Source organism: Hordeum vulgare, chromosome 3H, assembly GCF_904849725.1.
Source record: "Hordeum vulgare subsp. vulgare chromosome 3H, MorexV3_pseudomolecules_assembly, whole genome shotgun sequence".
In the NCBI taxonomy this organism is placed as follows: Eukaryota; Viridiplantae; Streptophyta; class Magnoliopsida; order Poales; family Poaceae; genus Hordeum; species Hordeum vulgare.
Genome location: NC_058520.1, coordinates 593716574 through 593726482, shown reverse-complemented (window position 1 = coordinate 593726482; position 9909 = coordinate 593716574). Strand labels below are relative to the sequence as shown.

Here is a 9909-nt window from a genome sequence, read left to right as displayed (position 1 = left end):
TTAAGATCTATAGAGGTAGATCGAGACGCCTAATAGGACTTTCATAAGGCAGATACCTTGATAAGATTTTGAAGAAGTTCAAAATGGAACAACCCAAGAAGGGGTTCTTGCGTGTGTTACAAGGTATAAAGTTGAGTAAGACTCAATGCCCAACGACTGCATAAGATACAGAAACGATGAGTGTCGTCCCCTATGCTTCCGCCATCGGGTCTATCATGTATGAAATGTTGTGCACTATACCGGATGTCAGCCTTGCCATAAGTATGGCAGACAGGTTTCAAAGTAATCCAGGAATGGAGCACTTGACAGTGGTCAAGAATATTCTAATGTACCGAAAAAGGACTAAGGAAATGTTTCTCGTTTATGGAGGTGAAAAAAGAGCTCGTAGTAAAGGGTTGCGTCGATGCAAGCTTCAACGCTGATCCGGATGAATCTAAGTCAGAAGCCGCATACATATTTATTCTTAATGGGGGTGCGCTAATGTGGTGCAGTTCCAAGCAGAGCTAGCGTCTTAGTTGATTCTACATGCGAAGCGGAGTACATAGCTTCCTCGAAGGCGGCTAAAGAGGGTGCCTGGATGAAGCAGTTCATGTCAGATCTTGGAGTTGTGCCAAGTGCACTCGACCCAATAAATCTATTCTTTGACAACACTGGTGCCATTGCTCTAGCCAAGGAACCAAGGTTTCACAAGAGGACCAGACACATAAAGCGACACTTCAATGCCATCCGCGATTACATCAAGGAGGAGGACATTAATATTTGCAAAGTGCACACGGATCTGAATGTTGTAGATCCGCTGACTAAACCACTTCCACGAGTAAAACATGATCAACACCAGAACTGTACGGTGTTAGATTTGTTACATTATAAATCACATAAGATGTGAAGCTAGATTATTGACTCTCGTGCAAGTGGGAGACTGTTGGAAATATGCCCTAGAGGCAATAATAAAATAGTTAGTAGTATATTTCCTGTTTCAAGATAATCGTTTATTATCCATGCTATAATTGTATTGAATGGAAACAGAGAAATGCATGTGTGGACAGATAGACAAAACAATGTCCCTAGTGAGCCTCTAGTTGACTAGATCGTTGATTAATGATGGTTAACGTTTCCTAGCCATGGACAAGTGTTGTCACTTGATAACGGGATCACATCATTAGAAGAATGATGTGATGGACAAGACCTAAACTATAAACGTAGCATGTGATCGTGTCATTTTGTTGCTATTGTTTTTTGCATGCCAAGTATACATTCCTATGACCATGAGATCATGTAACTCACTGACATCGGAGGAATGTCTTGTGTGTATCAAACGTAGCAAGGTAATTGTGTGACTATAAAGGTGCTCTACGGGTATCTCCGAAGGTGCCCATTGAGTTAGCATGGATCAACACTGGGATTTGTCACTCCGTATGACGGAGAGATATCTCGGGGCCCACTCGGTAATACAACACCACAAACAAGCCTTGCAAGCAATGTGACTAAAGAGTTAGCCACGGGATCTTGTATTACGGAACGAGTAAAGAGTCTTGGCGGTAACGAGATTGAAATAGGTATGGAGATAACGACGATCGAATCTCGGACAAGTAACATACCGAAGGACAAATGGAATGATATACGAGATTAACTGAATCCTTGACATTGAGGTTCAACTGATAAGATCTTCATAGAATATGTAGGATCCAATATGGGCATTCAGGTCCCTCTATTGGATATTGACCGGACAGTGTCTCGCTCATGTCTACATAGTTCTCGAACCCGTAGGGTCTTCATTCTTATTGTTCGGTGACGTTTTGGTATAGTTGAATTATTGATGTTGGTAACCGAATGTTTTTTGGAGTCCCGGATGAGATCCCGAACGTCACGAGGGTTTCCGGAATAGTCCAGAGACAAATATTGATATATAGGAAGTATCCATTTGGCATCTGGAAGGTTTTTCAGGCATTACTGGTAAAGTAGAGGGAGTGACGAATGGGTTCCGGAGTTCCATCGGGAGGGGCCACTCACCCGGGAGAGACCTAAAGAGGCCCAAGGGTGGCACACCATCCCCTGGTGAGCTAGTGGCCAGCTCAAGTGGGCCTGGTTTGGCCGAACAAGGAGAAAGGAAGGAAGAGGCGGGGAAAACTGAAATAGGAAGAGACTCCTCCTTCCAATCGGATTTAAGGAGGACTCCTCCTCCTTGCTTGGCGCGCCGGCCAACCCTAGGGGTTTTTCCCTAAGGCGCCATCCCTCCCTCTCTACTATATATAGTGGAGGTGAGAGAGGCATTTGGCACCCAAGCCATAGTGCAACCCTCTCTCCCACCACCACTTCGTGACACCCAGTAGCTAGTTCAGTACGGCACGGCGAAGCCATGCTGGAGTAGCTCCACCACCATCACCTCCACGTCGTCGTGCTGCTGGAGAATTCAGCTACCTCTTTGTCTATCTTGCTAGATCAAGAAGGCAGAGATCGTCATCGAGCTGTACGTGTGCTGAACGCGGACGTGTCATCCGTTTGGTACTAAATTGGGACAGAGTTCGTGGGACGCTTGCGATTCAGATAGCAAAGACGTTCGACTACATCAACCACGTTTCTTAACGCTTCCCGCTTAGCAATCTACAAGGGTATGTGGATCCGATTTCCCCTCTGATAGAAGATCATCACCATGATAGGTTTGGCGTGTGCGTTGGATTTTTTTTGTTTCCCATGCAACGTTCCCCAACACTTGGTGAGCCTCTTGTTCTTATCCTTTTCATAAAAAAATCGTATTTGTATGATTTAGATAGTTTTGTTACGTACTTGTATGGTTGTTAGTTATACATAGTGCCATGGTCTTGATATCCGTCTTCGTCGGTCCTTGTCAAGTTTATGATTCAATTGTGGTATATTCTCTTTTATAACTATTTGTTGCATTTCTCGTTTATGACAATTATGCCCATCAAGTTGACATAGATATTTTTATCTAGGAGATATGTGAATCAGAAATTGCAACCGACCCTCTTGTCGAGAAGTTAAATTTATTTGAAAAATAAAACGAGTATCAAAAAGAAAAATTGAAAATAGTTCAAGAAGAGAAGATGAAATTGGAGTTGTATGTTGCCGATGTTGCCGATGATCACAAGAACAAGATGGATGGAATGCGATTGAAGATTAGAAAGATTAGAAAATATGTTGTTAATAAAGAGGCTTGGTATCACTATGTTGTTGGATCAATTGTTACCTTAGTTGTGATCGTGATCACATTTTTTGGCATTTAAATGCTTTAGCTAGGTACTCTTGCATGTTGTTTTATGAGAATAAGTGTGTATGAACTTTATGTATGAACTAGTATTAATTTAGTCTTTTCGGTCTTGTGTAATGAAGATGAACCGACAATGGATGTACAACGACCGACGCTCTCCCTAGTTTATTAATGTCGGGCAGAGTTTTCTGCGTGCGGTTGAGGCAAACGAGCGGGGTTGTTTTATGTGTTGTCCATGTGCTATCTCTAAGAATGATAACATTTACTCTAAGTCAAGAGTCATTTACGTCGACCTGTTTATGTCTGGTTTCATGTCCGCCCGTAACTGTTATGCCAAGCACAGAGAAAGTAGGGTTCTAATGGAAGAGAATGAAGAAGAAGATGATGATGAAAGCTATCATGTGTTTCCTGAATACGATGGTAATACAATAGGTGAAGCTGCTAAAGAAGAGACACCAGATGAGCCCGCTGATGGTCTTGGTTGGGCCATTGCTGATGCAAAGAGAAACTATGCAAGTGAAAAGGAGAAGTTGAAGTTGCAGTGCATGTTAGAGGATCACAAGAAATAGTTGTACCCAAATTGCGAAGATGACAAGAAGAAGGTGGTGATGACACTGGAATTGCTGCAATGGAAGGCGGAGAATGGTGTAAATGACAAGGGATTTGAAAAGTTCTTGATAATATTGAAGAAGATGCTTCTAAAGGACAACGATTGCCCGACAGTATATACGAAGCAAAGAAGGCTATCTGCCCTCTAGGATAAAAATTATGTGCAAACGAAATATTTTTCATGCATTTAATGATTTTTTGAGCTAAATGATCCTGAAATTAAAAATCACTACAAATGAGCTCTGAAAAAGGCTGAAACTCTGTATGGTACCATCATTTCACCCACATAGCATGTGCTAAAACATTGAGAGGGTTACCACAAAAAATGGATGCACTTCATGTCCAAACTGGACAATCTCTTCCGAAGTATCAGGATTTGGGTCGAAAACTCATGTGTTACATAGGCATTTCATTTTTTAAAGTTATTTTAACTATATACTTTTTATGCGTTCAATATGCACCATTCAAAGCCACATCATGAAATTTTCAACCCATTCTTACTTCATTTGCTATTTTTCATGCATTTAATGATTTTTTGAGCTAAATGACCCTGAAATTAAAAAGCACTACAAATGAACTCTGAAAAGGCTGAAACTTGACATGGTATCATCATTTCACCCACATAGCATGTGCTAAAAAGTTGAGAGTGTTACGGCAAAAACTGGATGCACTTCATATAAAATCTGGACAATCTCTTTTGAAGTATCAAGGTTTCGGTCGAATACTCATGTGTTACAAAGGAATTTCATTTTTAAACTTATTTTGACTCTATACTTTTTGTGCGTTCTAAATGCAACATTCAAAGTCATGTCATCAATTTCCAACCCTTCATTTGCTATTTTTCATGCATTTAATGATTTTTTGCTAAATAAAATCTGTTTTTGACTAAAACACCGATATAAAATAACCTAAAATTTACCAAATTTCATATATTGATAAAACACACTAATATTAAATAGCAGGAAAAAGAATCACTCAAAAATCTATTTTAAGCTAAAGTTGTTCACATAAATATTCAAATAAATTCCAAAAGATTTCCAATTTAAAGCATTTCAATTTGAAAAGTACTCGCACTAACAGAAAGTTTGTATTGTTTTGACCTAGAGCAAAATGATTCATTCAAAAAATATAAATATTCTAACAGTTATTTCAAATCTAAAAACAGAAACTATCCTGTTCAAAAAAACAAAACAAACCAAAAAGAAAAAATAAACCTCTAGTCCTGGTTGAAGCCACCAACCGGATTTCAGGACGATATGGAAATAACCTCCATTTGAGTTTGTCAACCATAATTGTCAAGTAATTTGCATTCTATATTTGAATATAGTTGGTGTTCATCCATACTAAATTTGTTAATTTATAATTTACAACTTATTTCGTTTCTTCGAGTGAAATACGGAAATTAATTGACACAACACACTACACTTATGAATCACATCTAACTTGGAAGGAGAAGGATGTTCTTATCAACTGTGTCCTTCGTGTCCTGTTTGGTAGGGACAACTTCCCGTATAATTTGGGAACTGGCTCAAATTATACAGTTTACATGCCACTAGTGCATAGGTTGAGGGTGAATGACATTCGCCAAATATCTTGATGAGAGTTGCTAATTAAGTACACTACTATTGCGTAAATGATATTGATTACATTACTAACTAGGCTACTATTATGTTTTTTCAACAGAAACTGCCAAATGATGGTGTGCCTCCATTGATGCATGGCAAAGGTCATATGAAAATTAAAAGCCCTATAGGGGTTCAGTTCGATTTTCCATACTCGACCGAGCGCAAATCAAAAGGAAGGCTCCAAATTGAAGCATAGAGAGAAATAAAGAATGATCACAAGCCACAAGTTGGAGACCGTTGGATCTTCTGCTTTATCAGGGGGCATAGGTGTTATTCTGTTTTATGATATTTTACCTAGGAGAGAGGACTAGGTTTTATGAGAGAGAAGTTTTTCTGATTTATATTAACTTGGCATGATCGATTAGGATGATGATTATTATGATATTTTTCTGTTTTATGATATTTTAACCTGGCATGATTAAGATGGTGATGAGTTGTTAGATGAGTAAGATGATGATGAGCTATATGACATAATATTTCATTAAAGTGGATGGGTGCAAGTGATCGATATATGAAACCCCTAAACCCCTCCTTTCAAGAAAAAAAGGCAGCATCTTGCAGCTACTGACGTGTGCCTTTTAGTCCCGGTTGGTGTTACCAAGCGGGACTGAAGGTTCCCGCCCCCCGCCGCGCGCTGCCAGTCACGTGGAAGGGTGATAGTTCCGGGTCGTGGCCAACTAGGACTAAAGAGGGGGGCTTTAGTCCCAAGTTATTATTCTCGATCGGTGACCCGGGACTAAAGGCCTTACCAGCCAGGACTAATGCTCGTTTCTTCACTAGTGGACGGTTAGGATGGAAGGAGGGTCGGGGAAGGGCTCGCTCGGCGGCTACGGTTCCCCCCACTAGTGGGAAACGAGACTTTAGTCCCGGTTCCCGACGTCGGGCCGGCGTCCCGCTCGAATCTGGACTGATGCTTCCATTAATTGCCAGAACCAAAGTCATTTTTTCTACTAGTGTCCCTTGGTCGCCCACGGGAGCGACTCTAGGCGAACAAGAGTGGTTGTAGCACAAAATGACGAGATGAGGGATCTAATTAAGCTAATGAATATGCTAGTGGTAGCTAATTAAGCTAATTGATATATTGTAAAGATGTTCCAACAGTTTGTATAATTGTATTCTTTTCCTTTCGATGATGCTTCGTCATAATGTGAGTGGATGGATACTTGTGTCCATAGAGTTTCACGGGTACTCCTGTAACCACCATAAAAATTCCTTAATTAACATGCATGTCCTAATAGTCTGCTGATGCACAAGTAGCTTAAACAAACTACAAAACGCCAAGAACAGGGGCGTGAGTGGATTCTAAGCTGGCCGGATGAAGTACCTGTAATATAGACTAGAGTAGTACTATATATGTTTGATTGATGATTGAACGGAAGATGATTTTTAAAAGCGTAGAAAAATCATCTCGTGACCACGGGCAAGGGTGCAAGCAGCCTGTTGAGTGGCTCCCTCAATCCACATGTGAACCGGCAGGGCCCTGCCAACGTTGCCAATCACGGCTCCTCGTCCGCTTCTCCACCCGCCCAAGTTTGTCAGACTATAAATTCGGAAGCTAGCCAGTGACAATAACCACCAGATTAGGGCCATCGATCAGTAACCAGCAAGCAAGCGAGGCATGGCAGCGACCTTCTCCTCCTACGCCCTCGCGGTCGCTCTCCTCTCCCTGCTCGCCGCCAATGGCTGCTGCGGCTGTCCTGGACTCACGCCTGCGCCAACACCTGCGCCCATGCCTACACCTACACCTGCGCCCGCTAGCCCCAGCCCTGACCCCGTTACACCTCCACCTGCGCCCGCTACCCCAAGCCCAGGCTCCGGCTCGGGCAGCACCAACGGCTCCTCCGACGGCTGGTTGGATGCCAAGGCCACCTGGTACGGCGCCCCCGATGGCGCCGGGCCGTTGGACAATGGTGGCGCGTGCGGGTTCAAGAACGTGAACCTGCCGCCGTTCAACGCCATGACGTCTTGCGGAAACGAGCCGATCTTCAAGGACGGCAAGGGATGCGGCTCCTGCTACCAGGTCAGCCGCCATTGCAGTTTAATTGTTTTCTTCACACTGACACTACGTGCTTGTTGTTCCATTTGTCCAGCTCCAAACATACATGCATTGATCTTGGATTGTTGCATGCAGATAAGGTGCGTGGGCAAGGCTCACCCGGCCTGCTCCGGCGTCCCCGAGACGGTGATCATCACGGACATGAACTACTACCCGGTCGCCCGCTACCACTTCGACCTCAGCGGCACCGCCTTCGGCGCCATGGCCAAGGAGGGCCGCAACGACGAGCTCCGCCATGCTGGGATCATCGACATGCAGTTCAAGAGGGTGCCGTGCGAGTACCCGGGGCTGTCGGTGACGTTCCACGTGGAGAAGGGGTCGAACCCAAACTACCTGGCGATTCTGGTGGAGTACGGGAATGGTGACGGCGACGTGGCGCAGGTGGACCTCATGGACGACGGCGAGCCGACGGGGCCCTGGGTTCCGATGAGGCATTCGTGGGGCTCCATCTGGCGTCTGGACACGCGCCGCACGCTGCAGGGGCCCTTCTCGCTGCGGGTCACCAACGGATCCGGCAGGTCCCTCGTCGCCGATCAGGTCATCCCCGCCAACTGGAAGCCGGACGCCGTGTACAGCTCCGCCGTCCAGTTCGATGATTGACTGATCACTCTTCCGCTGATCCCCATGGAAAGCATGCACGCCCATGCATGCATGCATGGATTTATTGTGCCGAGACGTCCATGCATGCATACATACCATGTGTGTACTCGTCGTGTGCTACCTTCGTATTCTCTCTCTCTCTCTCGTCCCACATACATAGTGACAACTTTAGTTTCTGGGATCTGGAGGAGGCAGCTGGTATGTGCGCCATAAATTTCTATTACACAAGTATGGTTATGGAGCAGCTATCCCTCAAGCAACTATTAATTTGTTTGTGGTATCTGGAGGCGGTTGATATACATGCTAAGCTCTCCCATCCATTTCCCGCATCCATCCACAAATTTATGCATGTTTGTAATTTCTCTTGTACTCCCTCCGTTCCTAAATATAAGACCTTTTATAGATTGCATTATAAACTACATACGGATGTATATAGACATATTTTAGAGTGCACATTCACTCATTTTGCTCCGTATGTAGTCTCCTAGTGAAATCTCTAAAAGGTCTTATATTTTGAAACGGAGGGAGTATATTATAGACAGATATTGAATTTATGTCACTAGTGTATATCCATAACAGTTCAAGTACATTCGCCTTTTGTTTGTTCTTCAGTTGCAACATCCTAGGCGTTTAATATTATAATCTACTCGATTCAAATCAGATGTTTTATGGCATAATATTGTCTATGGCAGCCATTTTCGTATAAAATTGATGAAATCCGTAACTCAGGGGTATCTCTTGCAAATGTTATTGTTCACTCTTTTGGTGGTATGTCTGACACTTGTCGCAACCTGGAAGTTTGTATTTTTTTTCATTGATTTATTTAAAAATGGTTTATGTCTTGAACTAAGCTCCCAAATCTTTGAAACAAGATCACATGTTGATATATTTAGAAAAACTTTTGTTTCCGTAAATACTCAATACCAAAATAAAGTCGGAAGCAAGAAAGGAAAATAGAAAAATCAAAAAAAATCTAGGAACCGGAAAAACCAGGAAACCAGATGCACAACTTTGCTTTGCACGGAAGCACATTTTGTGCTTCACTTTTTTGGAAGCCTTGTTTTGTTTTTCGCATGGTGTACACATGTGCTTCATTTTTCATGAAGCACAACTTGTTTGACGAGGTTCATAACTGTGTTTTCCATTTGGGGGGGGGGGGGGGGGGGGGGGGAGTGCTTCATGTGGACAAAGATGTATTTTCACTTTTCGAGAAGCACAATTTGTGCTTCATGGGTTGCACAACTGTGCTTTTCACTTTCCAAGGAAGCTCGGCTTCTTCTTCACATGGTAAACAAAAAAACTAATACAGAAAACCCAGAAATGCATGTAAAAAAGTTGTGCTACCGAGGGGTGCGCCCATCAAGCTACACCAGGCAGTGGTTGGGTGCACCACTTGGGGATGGAAGCCGACCAAATGGCCCGTTGGGAAGTCTTTCCAACCTCGCACCTCTCCACGTTAGTTGCTCCCTAATATTGGTCTAAGTGTGACGTCAAACAAGCAGTGGCTAAACTTCTTGGGAAGTAGCCTAGGCTGGCACCCCCCCCCCCCCATCCACCATCCCGCAACCAGTATCGAGACACTGTAAACTTATCTATTTGCATATCTCCCTACGAGTCCTAAAGAATGTCATTAGTCGTTATTGCTTGGACGACTGCTTTTATCAAAACTTATTTCCACCAAGATATAATTTCTTCTTCAACTAATGAGTCTTACACATGTTGTTACTAAGGTGCTAGAAACAATCTGATCTATCCACCCCAATAATCGATGGTAGACCAAGGGTTTTATCTGT

General features: G+C 43.2%; 1 protein-coding gene across 1 annotated transcript; it reads left to right on the top strand.

Moving 5' to 3' along the window:
• The first annotated feature begins 7045 nt into the window (after positions 1-7045).
• Positions 7046-8535, top strand: LOC123440914 (expansin-B7-like). Its single transcript, XM_045117455.1, has 2 exons — positions 7046-7480; positions 7592-8535. The coding sequence occupies exons 1-2, from the start codon at positions 7079-7081 to the stop codon at positions 8114-8116; spliced, it is 927 nt and encodes a 308-aa protein (XP_044973390.1). The 5' UTR covers positions 7046-7078; the 3' UTR covers positions 8117-8535.
• Positions 8536-9909: the final 1374 nt, after the last annotated feature.

Bases quoted from the DNA above. Each gene is read 5' to 3' on its own strand.
- LOC123440914 (XM_045117455.1), top strand. From the start codon at position 7,079: ATGGCAGCGACCTTCTCCTCCTACGCCCTCGCGGTCGCTCTCCTCTCC. The intron at 7,481-7,591 runs GTCAGCCGCCAT...TGTTGCATGCAG, and splicing joins GATGCGGCTCCTGCTACCAG to ATAAGGTGCGTGGGCAAGGC.